The 16,841-nt window shown below is 40.3% G+C and overlaps 1 protein-coding gene across 1 annotated transcript in view; it reads right to left on the bottom strand.

Moving 5' to 3' along the window:
• ANAPC5 (anaphase promoting complex subunit 5) overlaps positions 1 to 15,868 on the bottom strand; it is a 38,414-nt gene extending 22,546 nt beyond the window's left edge. Inside the window, exons 1-5 of the mRNA XM_082667204.1 lie at positions 15,601 to 15,868; positions 12,600 to 12,679; positions 12,019 to 12,128; positions 10,959 to 11,151; positions 4,081 to 4,147 (exon numbers count right to left, since the gene is read on the bottom strand). Coding sequence (XP_082523330.1) covers positions 4,081 to 4,147; positions 10,959 to 11,151; positions 12,019 to 12,128; positions 12,600 to 12,679; positions 15,601 to 15,807 — 657 coding nt within the window. The 5' untranslated portion in view covers positions 15,808 to 15,868. The remainder of the gene's footprint in view (positions 1 to 4,080; positions 4,148 to 10,958; positions 11,152 to 12,018; positions 12,129 to 12,599; positions 12,680 to 15,600) is intronic.
• Between the last annotated feature and the right edge of the window lie 973 nt (positions 15,869 to 16,841).

Here is a 16,841-nt window from a genome sequence, read left to right as displayed (position 1 = left end):
AATAGATCACTGAAGAAATCAAAAAACACCTAGAGACAGATGATAATGAAGACACGACAATCCAAAACCTATGGGATGCAGCAAAAGCAGTTCTAAGAGGGAAGTTTATACTAATACAAGCCTACCTCAAGAAACAAGAAAAATCTCAAATAAGCAACCTAACCTTACACCTAAATGAACTAGAGAAAGAAACAAAACCCGAAGTTAGCAGAAGGAAAGAAATCATAAAGATCAGAGCAGAAATAAATGAAATAGAAACAAAGAAAACAATAGCAAAGATCAATAAAACTAAAAGCTGGTTCTTTGAGAAGATAAACAAAACTGATAAACCATTAGCCAGACTCATCAAGAAAAAGAGGGAGAGGACTCAAATCAATAAAATTAGAAATGAAAAAGGAGAAGTTACAACAGACACCACAGAAATACAAAGCATCCTAAGAGACTACTACAAGCAACTCTATGCCAATAAAATGGACAACCTGGAAGAAATGGACAAATTCTTAAAAAGTATAACCTTCCAAGACGGAACCAGGAAGAAATAGAAAATATTAACAGACCAATCACAAGTAATGAAATTGAAACTGTGATTAAAAATCTTCCAACAAACAAAAGTCCAGGACCAGATGGCTTCACAGGTGAATTCTACCAAACATTTAGAGAAGAGCTAACACCCATCCTTCTCAAACTCTTCCAAAAATCTGCGGAGGAAGGAACACTCCCAAACACATTCTATGAGGCCACCATCACCCTGATAACAAAACCAGACAAAGGTACTACAGAAAAAGAAAATTACAGACCAATATCACTGATGAATATAGATGCAAAAATCCTCAACAAAATACTAGCAAACAGAATCCAACAACACACTAAAAAGATCATACATCATGACCAAGTGGGATTTATCCCAGAGATGCAAGGATTCTTCAATATACACAAATCAATCCATGTGATACACCATATTAACAAATTGAAGAATAAAAACCATATGATCATCTCAATAGATGCAGAAAAAGCTTTTGACAAAATTCAACACCCATTTATGATAAAAACTCTCCAGAAAGTGGGCATAGAGAGAACCTACTTCAACATAATAAAGGCCATACATGACAAACCCACAGAGAACATCATTCTCAATTGTGAAAAACTGAAAGCCTTTCCTCTAAGATCAGGAACAAGACTAGGATGTCCTCTCTCACCACTATTATTCAACATAGTTTTGGAAGTCCTAGCCACGGCAATCAGAGAAGAAAAAGAAAAAAAAGGAATACAAATTGGAAAAGAAGAAGTAAAACTGTCACTGTTTGCAGATGACATGATACTATACATAGAAAATCCTAAAGATGCCACCAGAAAACTACTAGAGCTAATCAATGAATTTGGTAAAGTTGCAGGATACAAAATTAATGCACAAAAATCTCTTGCATTCCTATACACTAATGATGAAAAATCTGAAAGAGAAATTAAGGAAACACTCCCATTTACCACTGCAACAAAAAGAATAAAATACCTAGGAATAAACCTACCTAGGGAGACAAAAGACCTCTATGCAGAAAACTGTAAGACACTGATGAAAGAAATTAAAGATGATACCAACAGATGGAGAGATATACCATGTTCTTGGATTAGAAGAATCGATATTGTGAAAATGACTATATTACCCAAAGCAATCTACAGATTCAATGCAATCCCTATCAAATTACCAATGGCATTTTTTTACAGAACTAGAACAAAAAATCTTAAAATTTGTATGGAGACACAAAAGACCCCGAATAGCCAAAGCAGTCTTGAGGGAAAAAAACAGAGCTGGAGGAATCAGACTCCCTGACTTCAGACTATAGTACAAAGCTACAGTAATCAAGACAATATGGTACTAGCACAAAAACAGAAATATAGATCAATGGAACAGGATAGAAAGCCCAGAGATTAACCCACGCACCTGTGGTCACTAATCTAAGACAAAGGAGGCAAGGATATACAATGCAGAAAAGACAGTCTCTTCAATAAGTGGTGCTGGGAAAACTGGACAGCTACATGTACAAGAATGAAATTAGAACACTTCCTAACGCCATACAGAAAAATAAACTCAAAATGGATTAGAGATCTAAATGTAAGACTGGACAGTATTAAACTCTTAGAGGAAAACATAGGAAGAACACTCTGACATTAATCACAGCAAGATCTTTTTTGATCCACCTCTTAGATTAATGGAAATAAAAACAAAAATAAACAAATGGACCTAATGAAACTTAAAAGCTTTTGCAAAGCAAAGGAAACTACAAACAAGACGAAAAGACAACCCTCAGAATGGGAGAAAATATTTGCAAACGAATCAACAAACAAAGGATTAATCTCCAAAATATATAAACAGCTCATGCAGCTCAACATTAAAAAAGCAAACAACCCAATCAAAAAATGGGCGGAAGACCTAAATAGACATTTCTCCAAAGAAGACATACAGATGGCTAAGAAGCACATGAAAAGCTTCTCAACATCACTAATTATTAGAGAAATGCAAATCAAAACTACAATGAGGTATCACCTCACACCAGTTAGAATGGGCATCATCAGAAAATCTACAAATGACAAATGCTGGAGAGGGTGTGGAGAAAAGGGAACCTCTTGCACTGTTGGTGGGAATGTAAATTGACACAGCCACTATGGAGAACAGTATGGAGGTTCTTTAAAAAACTAAAAATAGAACTACCATATGATCCAGCAATCCCACTACTGGGCATATACCCAGAGAAAACTATAATTCAAAAAGACACATGCATCCCAATGTTCATTGCAGCACTATTTACAATAGCCAGGTCATGGAAGCAACCTAAATGCCCATGGACAGACGAGTGGATAAAGAAGATGTGGTACATATATACAATGGAATATTACTCAGCCATAAAAAGGAACGAAACTGGGTCATTTGTAGAGACATGGATTAATCTAGAGACTGTCATACAGAGTGAAGTAAGTCAGAAAGAGAAAAACAAATATCGCATATTAACACATATATGTGGAACCTAGAAAAATGGTACAGATGAACCAGTTTGCAGGGCAGAAATTGAAACACAGATGTAGAGAACAAACGTATGGACACCAAGGGGGGAAAGCGGCGGAGTGGGAGGGGTGGTGTGATGAATTGGAAGATTGGGATTGACATGTATACACTTATGTGTATAAAATGGATGACTAATAAGAACCTGCTATATAAAAAAATAAATGAAATTCAAAAAAAAAGTTAATATGTAGTTCCTCCTGGTCTAATTATAACCTTAAATGTTTATAGTTAAGCCTTTAATCCACCTGTAAAGTACTGAGGTGCAAAGATGAGGTGAAGATCCAGGTCTATTTTCTCCTCTACAGTTAACCAATTGTCTAGATGAGTTTTTCAATCTGTTTAGTATTCATCTGTAGGAGTGATTCTATCACCTGCATCTAGATCTAAACATTACATCTTTCTGCAGAAAGAAAATTAATAACAAAAATAGGGAAAACTAGAAAAGTAGAGCAAAAATCAAAATTCTATGCTGAAAATAACATGGGAGAAAAACATCCAGCTTATATTACCAAAAAAAGGAAAAAGTATGGCTCAAAAACACCAGTAAGAAATGTCTGGGGTAAAAGTGTACCCATGCTTGCAACTTGAAATGTATCAAAAAATAAGATGAAATGGTGGCTATATGGGTAGATATATGATAAACGGAGCAAAATATTAATTGCAGGATCTAGATGATGGGTATATGGGTATTCACTATATAATGCTTTTCAATTTGTATTTCTGTTTGAAAATGTCCATGATAAAGTGTTGGGGAAAAGGGAAGTAGGTCTTCTAAATCACATTTTTGGGCTGTGTTAGTCACACACCATTAATAAATGAACATGCATTATGACCCTAACAGAGAAATAAAATCACACAGAAAATAGGAAGGGACACATAGCTACAACTGTATTGTTAGTAAAGAAAAAATGACCAAGAATAAGAATAATGCTGCTTCACTAATAAACCTACTCACATAACAAACATGTCATGACATATAATGTCACAGGATTAAAAAAAAATTCATGACCAATTACAGAACATACCTGTTGAGAAAGAAAAAATTCTGCTTGTTTTTGGGACAGAGGCCCACTGCAAGATACCTCCTCTTCTCTGGAAAAAAAAAAAAATAATAATAATAATGAATTACACAACAGTGAAAATGATAATGCTTTACAAAGTCAAATAGATTCTTCATCAGAAAAGTTTAAAAACTTTTAAAATTAATTCCCTCTTCTCAGGAATAGAAAAGACATGCTTAAAAAGTGATGTTGAATGACCTGCCGAAGTTCACATGATATAATTATGGACAGATGTAGACTTCGACTGTACATAGCCTCCAGCATGATCTTTCTAAAATGCAAGTCTATCGTCCCTGATTTAAAGTGCTCCTGTGGTATCTCATCACCTTCCAGAATAAAGTCTGCACTGCTTAGCAGGGCAGGTGCAATGCTTCCTGAGTGCTCCTACCTCTCTCCTCTGCCTTCTCTTTCTTACCCACACCCCAGCCCTGATGAACTCCTTACAATCTCCTATCATGCCAAGATGCCCCCCTGCTTCCTCAACCTGCAGGGCCCATTTTCCATCCACTGTTGCACTGTTGTACCATCCATCATTCAAGAATACCTCAAGTGTCATATCCTCCAAGAATCTCTCCTGACATCTCTCATTTGAGCTCCCACTGTCTCCCAGAGATAGGGATCACTGCATCTAGCACTGCCACACTGGCTGTTCTTACTTATATTTGTATATGAACACCCAGTCCCCCAGGCACACAACGGGCACTCAGAGTTTGAGAAATGAATGAATAAAAAGTCTCTAACTCCTCACTACACATATAAGATGGTGCTGTATTCCAGAACAAGAAAAAGAGGTGTTATCTAAGAAATAACCATTTGCCTGGAAGTTTAGATCACACAGAAGCAACAAATAAGAAATATACTGATATAAATCTAGACTTGAGAAATCTATACATGCACAGTCTTACTTTTGAGAGCAAAGTATGAATAATACCCTTTTGCCACATGACTCTGAATAAATGGCTTCTCTATACAGGATTACAATAAGTAGAAAAATCAATATTTACTCATCAATAATATTTTTATAAGCACTCTGTGTCTAATACAGCAGTTCTCAAACTGTTTCATGCAAACAATATGTAAACAGGTATTCCAAAAGAAAACGAAATGCTGCTGAGGTTAAATCACTTGGGGAAAGCTGTACACCCTCTCTTCCCTGGGAGATTCATGATACACATTAGAGAAATCCAACAGAGAGACACTTTATTCACTTTTGTTTAATGTACCATTTACCAAACTCATCTGAATGAAGAATCCTTTCCTCACATCTCTCAAGAAGCACTGGTGTTCCACAGAAAACACTTTGGGAAGAGCTGCTCTGATATTCTCTTGGTTACGTTTCTGATACAAAGCAGCAAGCATATCAGATTCTACAGGTATCGGAGCTGCCAAGGACCAGCCCTGACCAGCATAACAAAGATCAGCGAAACAACAGTGACCTGGAGGGAAATGGAAAGAAAATTCACAGGCCAAGTTCTCAAGTGGAAAACAGCTAAATGTCTGGGCAATAAGAAGCCCTTTTCTCTTAACATACCCTTCAAAGAAAGTAAGCCCAAGGTTTGAAATAAATATGACTGTACACAAAAAGGCTAGAGACAGACAAGGATCTGATAGAAATGGGACACACCACTCCCGGTCCCACCCTCCTTTAAGGTCCATGATGCTCACTGTTACCAAATGCTTTATTTACTTAAACCCTTCCCCCCAAAAAGACTTGAGGTAGCTTATAACACAGGACACAAGAACAATAAGGTTAATAAAACAGAAAGAGAAAACCAGAATCACATAAAACGAAATTGCTGCAAATTAAGGCAAACACATTTGCTATAAATGAAGATCAAGTTTGGCTCTGGCTTCCATGGTGGCAACAGTGGCCGACGTGAACAAGCTTGGAAACAGCAAGTAAAAATACCATGGCCCAAACCATCCTTTTACTGACTCCTTCTTTGCCTCCTCAGGACCTCAAACACATGCCAGAGAAAGTAACTCTTAAAAAGCCACAAAGGGGGACTTCCCTGGTGGTCCAGTGGCTAAGATTCCATGCTCCCAACGCAGGGGGCCCAGGTTCGATCCCTGGTCAGGGAGCTAAACCCCGCATGCCGCAACTAAAAGCCTCGCATGCCGCAACTAAAGGTCCTGCACGTGGCAACAAAGATCCCGAGGGCCACAACTAAGACCCAACACAGCCAAATAAATAAATTAAAAAAAAAAAAAAAAGCCACAAATGTATTCAACTTTGGAAGGGGGTTACTCCTTTAGGAAAAGGACTCAAGTATACCTTGTTTATGAATCCCATTACCAGTTGAAACAGAACTTTAAACTTACAAGTGCTATACATCAAAGGCATTTAACCTGGGTCCACGGATGGGCTTTAGGAGCCCATGAACCTTGTAAAACTGCAAAATATGCATTTTTAATGTGGGGATAGTACATGGCATTCATCAGATTCTCAAAAGGACTCTGGAAACTCCTCTAAAGGGCTCAAATCACCCACTATAACTGAAATTTTTAAATATATAACATAGGATTAAACAATCAACAAACTGGGGTGTTTATGTACTTGCAATGCATAAAACACAAGTCTAGGTCCCCCAAGAAAATGTCTTAATGGGCTTACAGTCTTGGTGAGGGTTAAGACCAGCGCATGTGAAAAGATGGCAATAAACAATAAATACCAAGAATTAATATGATCTCTGCACTTAGAAGAGGGAGAAATCACTCCAGCTGAAGTGGTGAGGACCCTGAAAGTTGGCAAGGAGTGAAGAAATGACAAGGAAGGAAGAAGGCATTCCAGGAAAGGAAACCAAAAGATGCAGAATGGGAAAATGCCTGGCCTGTCAGAGGGATACAAGCACACCTGGCTGGCTGGGGTAAAGGATCCAAGTTGAGGAACAGAAATTAAAGGTCAGAAAGGTCAACTGTGGAAGGCCTCAAATACCAGGCTGGGAGACTTTGTGAACCTCTGGAGACTTCTGAGCAGGGTGATGACAAGACAAAAGCAGGGGAGGGGAAGGACTGAGATTGGGAACAGTTACTAACACCGAGGAGGCCATGAGGACCTGAACCCTGCTGAGGTGTGTGACCGGAGAAGTGATCCAACCCCTCCTCCCGACTTGTGTGCTCAGGCCACACTGTCCTCCGTCTGTCCCTCCAATATGTCAGCTTGTCCCGTCTTGGGCTGTGAGTCTGCATGTGCTCTGGCAACTCTTCTCAGGGCTGGCTCCTTCGTCACCTAGCTCCCAGTCTTAAAGGGCCCTTCCCTGACAGCACCCCACAGTTATTCTGTATCCCTGTGTCCCAGTCATTCCTTTCCTGCACTGACACTCTCTGAAATTACATTAGTTGTTAATTTAGTTACCTCTCGATTACCTGACCCTCCCACATAACTCCATGAGGACGGGGACTTTCTCCTCTGCGCTGACAGCATAGCAGCTAGCATAGTGCTTGGCACACCAGAACCACTGAATAAGTATGTGCTGAATAAATTAATGAATTTGGGAGATTTATATTAAATCACTGGCAAGTGAAGAAATGCCAGAGAACTTCTACTTTTGTTAGGTCTTTTTAGAAGCACAGAGAAGATGTAGCTCCAGCAGCTTGCAGACTAGTAGCCTCCACTGCAAACTCACAAGGTGTAACCCTGTAAGCCCCCCTCTCTTATTGCAGGAAACAAATGCTGCCTGTAGCAACAACGAGTAAATGAAAAGCTGAAGCTAAATGTCAGTCTGTACTTTCTTCTGTAATTGGATTTTTAAAAAACACCTGATAAACATTCATTCACTGAATATTCCCTCCCTTCTAAATTAACAGGTGGGTCCCCCTTTTTCAAACAGTAGTTATTTCATTGTAGGATGGGAGATTTGCAAGCTAGTCAATGTTACTCTGGGCTTTCTAATTTTAATACAAATTTCTAGGGCAAGAAAAATAATTTCCCTGAAGAAAGCAAGACCTAAAAACATTCCAATAACTAAGAAAGGAAGGGAGGGAGGGAAGGAGGGCAGAAAGAAAGGAAGAAAGGAAGGAAGAAAATGAAAGGGCTAAAGTGAGAAGCCTCTCATAATGCAATAAAACACTAGAAAAGAACACAAAAAGAAAAAAATGAAATTTTCCTTTTTAAAAGAATCAAGAAATGTATGTAAATATACATTATGAAATTTTAAAAATCCTGTAACAAGTCAAAATCATCTCTGTTTGGACAAAGAATTATAATACTTAAGTAGAATAATATTTAAATAATACATTTCTTCTATTTCAGCGATGAAATTCAGTTTACTAAATGCACACTATTTTCTGAAACCATACACCTTAACAGTATACACACTATTATTACACACAAATGAATTCTTAGATTAGAATAAAAACAAAACGATGCAGTTAGACCTAATTAAATCAGATTAATTTAGGAGAAAGTCAAACCTAAATAAGAAAAGTTTGAATTTTAACATTTCTGAAGAACTGACATTCTGCTACTTTAAGCATATAAAGCAGCTAGGACAAAGATTACATTGTTTCCTGGAGCCCTTCCTCAGGGGAATTAAACAAAAGAGAAATTAGAGAAGAAGAATAGTGAATATTTGTCAAATGTTTAAAGGCACAGTTGTAAACACTTCATATAGATTTATCATTTAATTCTCAAAATAACCTTCTGAGGAGGTGACATGAGCCCCATTTTGCAGATGAGAAAACTGAGGTACAGAGAGGGTGACTTGCCCAAGGTCTTAAGGGAATAAGTGGAGGAGCCAGAATTCAAATCCAGGGGTCTGACTCCAGGGCCAGACTCAACCCTACAAGGTTCTGCCTTTCCACTAGATGAGAAGCCTCTTTGAGCAACTCTGAGTTTTTGGAAGTACTTACTGGTACTACAGTCTTCTTGCTCCCAGAGTGTGCTGAACAAATCACATAACTGTACAAAGGTCACTCATAGGAACTGCAGGGAAATATTCTCTGGCTACACACACAGACCTCCCCCAGCCCCCAAGGGGGTTAGCCAGCCTACATAGGGCAGGTGGGGCTTACTTCTCTCAGAGCTCTGAACACATTGTTACTTGTAGTGATCTGTTTGGGTGCCAGTCTTCCTCACCAGACTGTGGGCTCCCTGAGATCAGGAAATACAAAACACACACACACACACACACACACACACACACACACACACACACACACACACACACACACACACACACACACACACACACACACACACACACACACTTTATATGCTTTTCCCTCCAAATATAAGTAGTCTATTTGGGAGGTGATCCCAGGTAACAGCTGGGGAGAGGGGACGTGAGACAGTGAAGGGAAGTCAATACAAAGTGTTTTATGGGGCCAGTTACCAGTATGGGCGATGAATGATGTGTTCTGATTCTCTGCATTCATTCATCCAACACATATTCACAGACATTACAAGCCAAGCACTGAGGAACATGAGGTGAAATATGACAGAGAAGGGTCTTAGCTCTTGAAGGGGTGCAAAGACAAATACAAATGAGTCTAAGTAAATAAATGCAAAAAGTTACTTAGTGAGGAGAGCTATGGAAGAAATAAAGAAGTTGGAAGTATTTAGGATGAAGGTTACTTCAGACATGTGGTCAGGAAAGGCCTGTGTGAGGACACGGGAGCTGAGATCTGAACAGTGAAAGGGAGTGAACGGTGAAAGAGAGTGAGCGAGGTAAGAAGCCAGGGAGAGCCTGCGAGGCACCCTAAGGCAGACCTCGGCTTGGTATTGAAGAAACTGAAAGCAAGCCAGAGCAGACAGACTCTGACAGTGAATAGAAAGTAAGGAGAAAGAGGTAGGGAAGATGACAGGGGCCAGATCATGCAAGTAATGAGGCCACAGTAGCTCAGATTTCTGTCTAAATTCCATGTATAGTCAAGGAGGGTTTGGGGCATAAGAACACGTGGTGTGATTTACATCATAATGGTTCCCTTGGATGCTACAGGAAAAACTGATAGTAAGGAAACAAGAGTGGAGGCAAGGAAAGCAGTCGGGAGGCTAGAGCAGTCATCCAGGAAAGAGATTCGGTGCTTAGACCACAGGGGAAGCAGTGGCAATGGACAGAAGTGAACTAATTCCAAACATATTGAGGAGGAAGGATTGGCTGCATCTGCGGAAGGACTGGCTGCAGGGGTGAAGGAGGGGGAGGACACAGGGACATGCCTAGGCTTTGAGCTTAAACAACTAGGTGAGCAGTGGCACTACATCCCCAGGCTTAAACTTTAGCAGGCATTCAATAAATTTTCACTGAATTAATCAACTGTTAATTCACTGTGATATAATGAACACTACCACTCAGGGTCCCAGCAGAAAACAAATGGCATATTCAAATGGCGTAATTTGAGAAAAGTTTAATAAAGGGCCAGTTACAAAAATAGGGGCAGGGGATGGATAAGCCATAGCGGGTAATAAAGTTCCCAGGGCTGGTAATAGTGGGGCACCTTCTGCACCAGGCCTGGGAAACCTCCCCAGTTACTAGACCCCCGAGGTATGCAGAGCAGGCCACCTGACAGAGGCTGTGACCCTACTGCCAGCCCACCGTGACCCCGAAGGAAGGGAGCCAGTGAATCAACACCTTGACCTCACTCTCCTTGACCCTCTGGATTTCCCACCAGTGCCTCTCAATCAGAAGTTAGAAGGCAAGGAGATTACTGATGCAGCCCGTAAGGGTGAATTTCCTGGATCTGGAGGGACAAAAAGATGACAGCCAGCACATGAACTCTGGATGAATGAGTTCATCCAGAACGAGGATGAATGAGGATTTACTGCTGGATGAATGAGGATTTGCTGCTCCCGTAATGATGCTATTTCACAGGAAAGGGATTCCCGCCAGAAAAACCCAACTTACCTTATAGATACATCAAGTTCTTCTTTTTCCATTTTTCTTTCGCTCTCCTCTCTGCTGGCCGGTTCCATATCAGCATCCTCCACTGTCTTTTTCTCACCATTCTGGAAGTACTGCTGAAGGGCAGTGTACAGTTTAAACACTTGACTGAAAGAAAGCTTACTGTAGGCCAAGATCATGTGACGCAGAAATAAACCTATGAAACAAGACAGAGAGGAGGTGAAGGCATTAACTTGAAATCCAGGCTACAAAAAGTTGATGACTATTTGTTGCAGTTCTTCCTCCAAAATAATGAAAAAAAAAAAAAAGACACTTGCAGTTGCTGTTCCCCTCCGCATAGAACCTTCTTTTACCACCTTTTACGAAGCTGACTTTCTCTTTATATTCAAGCCTCAGTCCTCCCACCCGCACTCCACTCTTTATCCAGCCAATGTGTCCTTCCGTGACTGTTACAACACCTGAAGTGATCCTATTTGTTTACTTTCTACTGTCTGCCTGCTCCTCTGCCCACAACCACAAGAAAGCAATCTCCATAAGAGGAAGTTTCCAGTCTCTCTTAAAGTCCAGAGCCTGGCACATGGAAGATCAATAAATAACTGAGGGTAAGTAACATAAAAACTACCAGGAAAAAAATGCCAGATGGATGGAGTATAACTATACCGCTAACAGCAAAGCGTCAAGAAACTTCATATATACCCGCCTTATAAACTATATCAGTAATCTACTCTTACTTACCTCTCTTCATAAAAGTTTAGTTGGTGACCCTGACTCAGTCGTACAATGTGGACAAGTGAGCAGAGGACTGTGAGAAAGAGCTGAGGAACCCTAAAAGGCTCCACGACCAGGCTAATACTCTGACGACAGTAGACAAAACAGAAGATGCTTTTCCACAAGACAATTATTTAAACACAGGTCAAAATGGCAAGGCGATGAATACAAACTATAACATGTCCAACATCCCCACTGTGTGTGCTCAGATACAGCAGATTAATGACAGATGTGATTTAAAGAGCAGTTCACTTCAGTGAAAATATTCTCTGCTCTCCTTAGAAGAACTTCATACCTACTACACTCGTTTTGTGAACCTCTGGTTCAGTTCCAGAAAAAGAATCTGAAAGGTCATCAAAAAATTGTTCCATATCCTTCAATTCGCCTTCAGCCATCAGTTTGATTCTGAACAAGAAAAATGAGGTGTGCATTTTAGGAAGGCCCTTTGAACATCTTCCCACATTTCATATTCCACAATCACCTAAAATAAATCTATTTTAAAAACAATTCAGAGATTCATATAAAATGGTGGCACACAAAACAAATTTGATAATCCAAAATGTCACTCCCATATTCTGAAAAGCATCATTGCTGATGTTTTCTTGATTATAAAACTTCTCAAAGTTACATATCAGCCAGTAAAAATGAAATTCTCTGCAACAGCTAAAAGGAGCAATGTAGATCTGTACAGAATAATAAATTTTTAAGCAGTATGTTTAATGCTATCCATTTTTCAAAAAAAATAAATACATGTACTTAAGAAAACAACCTAGAATAATAAAGGGTTTTTTTTAAGGAATTAATCACCATGTGCCCTCTTCTAATTTTTATCTACTTTGACATCTTTTCATATATACAGAAGAAAATGAAGCTTACCTGATCTGTACTGAATTTGCCAGCTGAGGACAAGATTCTTCAATTAACTTGTAAAGTTTAGACAGCGTAATATCTGGGCCCTGGGTAAAGGAGAGATAGAAAGGTTACAGAAAAATTTTAAAAAGCTGGAGATTGATAAACATCTGCAACATGAATTCATTTATCAACCTCTCTGCTTTACAATCATTCCAAATATGAAATCTCAAATCAGGAAGAGAAAAAAACCTATCTGCATAAAACGCTGAAGTAATACTTCATACTTGCATAGCATTCTCTTTTAGTTGGAGGAATGACTTAAATGCAAAAAAAGCATAGAATCTGTAGTCTGAGGTTCCTTCCTTCTCAGTGCTGCAATCATGGCAAAGTTGTAGCCTCCCTGAGCCCTAGTTTCCTTCATCAGTGAGATGGAGATAATAATAACCTCCCTTGTTTGTGGCAAAGATTAAGTAAAATAATTCAAATTGTTTCGTAACCTGGAGAACATTATACAAACACAGGGGTCCTATTTTCCATAAACATAATCTCATTTGATCCTCCCCAAAACACTGTAAGGTAGGCAGTCATACTATGTGTCCAAGTCCATAAAAGGTACCACTAGAGACAGAGAGTATGCAACCTCAGCTATCAAGAAAGTTACAACCTAGCTGAGGTTTAAAACTAAACACTGAATATCTGGGGAACAGTAAGTTCAGTAGGTCAATTTTAGATGTGGATAACACAGCAATCCCACTTCTGGGGCAAGTATGTTCCATGTGCATTGTTTGAAATGAAGAAAAACTAAAAAGAACCTATAAGTCCGTGAATAAAGAGTTCATTTTTAATTTACAAATTTTAATATTAATTAAAAGCATGAGTTAAATTATGTTTCTTTTCTTACTGTGGAAAACAATGCAGTCGTTAAAAAGAATGAAGTAGATCTACTCAAATATGCTGACAAGAAAAGATCTCCAAGACTTGTTAAGTGAAAGGAATAAGCTGTAGAACAGAAGTAGCATTCATGTAAAAATAAAAAAGGGAGAAATTAAATTAAAAGGATATATGTATATATACTTATAATCATATACAGATACACACAGCAAAAGGTCTAGAAAGATCCATTCTGAACTGTTGCTCAATAAATAGTTGAATGGGGCTTCCCTGGTGGAGCAGTGGTTAAGAATCCGCCTGCCAAGGCGGGAGACACGGGTTCGAGCCCTGGTCCGGGAAGATACCACATGCCACAGAGCAACTAAGCCCGTGTGCCACAACTACTGAGCCCGCACGCCATAACTACTGAAGCCCGTGCTCCTAGAGCCCATGCTCCGCAACAAGAGAAGCCACCGCAATGAGAAGCCCACGCACTGCAACAAAGAGTAGCCCCTGCTCGCCACAACCAGAGAAAGCCCACGGGCAGCAATGAAGACCCAATGCAGCCAAAAATAAATTAATAAATAAATTTTATAAATAAATAAATAGTTGAATGAAGGAACATTAACTGTGATAATCTCTGAGAAGGAACAGGATTAGAGGGCCTGCAGAAGAACCATAACCTTTCACTCCATCAATTTTAGTATCATTTAAAGTTTTTACAATGAATCTTCATGTATTAGTTGAGGAGTTAAAAATTAGCTAATTTTTAAAGCCAAACAATAAGCAAATAAGTAAAGGCTGGAATTTTGCTAGACGAATTCTATATACACATTGATTAAAACTACACAGTAGTGGGAGTTCCCTGGTGGCCTAGTGGTTAGGATTCCGGGTGTTCACTGCTGTGGCCGGCTTCAATCCCTGGTCAGGGAGCTGAGATCCTGCAAGCCATGCAGTGCAGCTCCGCCTCCCGCCCCCCGCCGCCAAAACAAAACAAAACAAAATAAACTACATGATAGTTAGCCAGGCAAAAAAACAGAAGGAGAATCCAAGACACAAAAAACAGCAAGAACAAAGGCAGAAAAACACATGAGCTAAGACACCAGAATTATTGTTTTGTTTCTTTTCTCTATCAAATTTTTTAGTATTATGACTTTTATTTGAATAATGGGGAAATGCACTTATAATAGTAATGTAGATAGGACTGGGAGCTGCAAGTTATGGGGAACCCACTACTTTTATTTAACTAACTGGGCAAGCCACTTAACCTGTGTCCTCAGTACCCCTTCTCCCCCTGCCCCATAAAAGGTGATGGATTAAAAAAAGCCCTTTATAAACTATACAGTACTAGGCTTTGGGGATACAAGGGTGAACAAAAATAGGACAAAGTAACGCCCTCATGTAGGTTACAGTCTAGTAGGGGAGAGAGACAGCACTCATATAATCACACAAATAAATGGAAAAGCCACAACTGATATAAGGGAAAGTGCATGCCCTATCCCTATGAGATTAAAATGAAAATAGCTAAAATTGACTGAGCATTTACCATGTGCCGTACACTGTAAAGTGTTCCCATGGATCTTCTAACTTAATACGGCCATCACATGACAGTTTCTATTATTGCTTTCATTTTACAGAGAGAAAGCAAAGACCCAAATAAGTTATGGAACTTGCCCAAGTCGCACAGTGGGTAAGTGGTGGAGCTACAACCTCAGTCTGCAAAATGAAATAAAACATGTAACGTGCTTAGTACACAGTAAGTGTTCAATCAATGTTGGCTGTTACTTTTATGTCATTGTTACCACTTAATACCGTCTTCTGGGGTACAGAGCCTGTAGCTGTGTCTCCAACGATCAGGCCTACATGTAAACTCATTCTACAGAAGACGGAGGATCTGAGAAAATAACTCTTCTCCCAGTCACTCAGCTAATAAATGCTGGAGCCAGATATAAACCTGCTCCCCAAAAATGAATGTAAAGTGACTGGTCCATCGTTAAGTACTCACTAAGTGTTAGCTGGTGGTATTAACTATATTTTTCGCGATACTACACGGCAGAGAGAGTGTCCGATGAACCCCCGTGCCCCCAACCAAGGAGCTGTCCGGCACAGAGCAGGTGCTTAGTAAGGGTTTGCTGAATGAGCAGGAGCCCCTCACCTGCAGCAGCGGCAGGAGCAGCTGGTTGAGCCTCCGCCGCTCCATGAGGCTAACGGCGCCCTCGCCAGTGCGGCCCATCTCGTTCAGCAGCACCAGGACCGCGATTTTATACGGCGTCACCCAGTCCTTGATACCGAACACGTTGGCGTGCACCACCCCATTGGTCATCATGGGGTTGAAGTAGAGGCTCTCGTGGACGCTGGCCATGGCGCCCCAGGACTACGTCCAGGAGCCTTGGTGCGCACCGCGGCCAGGTTCCCGCTCCGAGCACGCCACCACCCGCCCTAGGCCTCCGCCCGCCGGCGCCGTATCCCAGGAAACTGGCATCCTCCCGACGGCACGCCGTCGGCCAATCAGAGAAACCAGACCAGAACACGAGGGAGCGCTACAGCCAATCAAAATGCCTAGAAGTACTGTGGCGGGTGGGGCAAAGGCGGTGCACCTAAAGACTGAGTCCCTACAGAAACTATTGCGGAAGGAGAGCAGGTTCCCGCTCCACGTGGACTGGCACCGAGTGAAAGTGAGTCGAAGCTTTCGGGCAAGGTCTGAACAGCCAAGGGGGCTGCCCAGTTTGTTCATTTAATTTGAAAATAATTAAAATTAAATTCAAAAATGATTGCGTTTAAAAGCAAAGAAGTTAGGGAATTCTTTGGTGGTCCCATGGTTAGGACTCTGCGCTTCCACTGCAGAGGCTCGGGTTCCATTCCTGGTCGGGGAACTAAGATCCCGCATGCCGCGTGACACGGCCGTAAGTAAATAAATAAATAAATGTAATGGCAAGTCTGCCACTGAGAACAGCAACAAAAAAAGCAACGAAGTTAAACTTGCACCTTTAAAATTTGTATTTTATTCATTATGCTAATTTTTAAATTCAAAGTTTGGAAGTTTCATTTAGCTCTTTTTTTAATGCGCCCTGACAAAACTTATATGTGCCAGAGGAAATAGGTAGGAGGATAACACAAAAATAACAGTGGTTATCAATTATCTTATTCACCAGATATTTTGTTATCATCTAGTACGTGCTAGGTACTTAACTAGACGCTGGTAAAATAGTGATGAAAGAGACACTAGTTCAGACATAGACAAGCCATAAACAGGGACAACCATAGTAAGACTCCACACCCACTAGGATATCTGTAATAAAAAAGATGGACAATAACAAATGCTGGGGGCTTCCCTGGTGGCGCAGTGGTTGAGAGTCCGCCTGCCGATGCAGGGGACGCGGCTTCGTGCCCGGGTCC

This window comes from Grampus griseus (genome assembly GCF_964374135.1).
Source record: "Grampus griseus genome assembly, chromosome: 12".
In the NCBI taxonomy this organism is placed as follows: domain Eukaryota; kingdom Metazoa; phylum Chordata; class Mammalia; order Artiodactyla; family Delphinidae; genus Grampus; species Grampus griseus.
The sequence above is the reverse complement of the archived record's forward strand: the minus strand, read 5'-3'. Positions and strand labels throughout refer to the sequence as shown.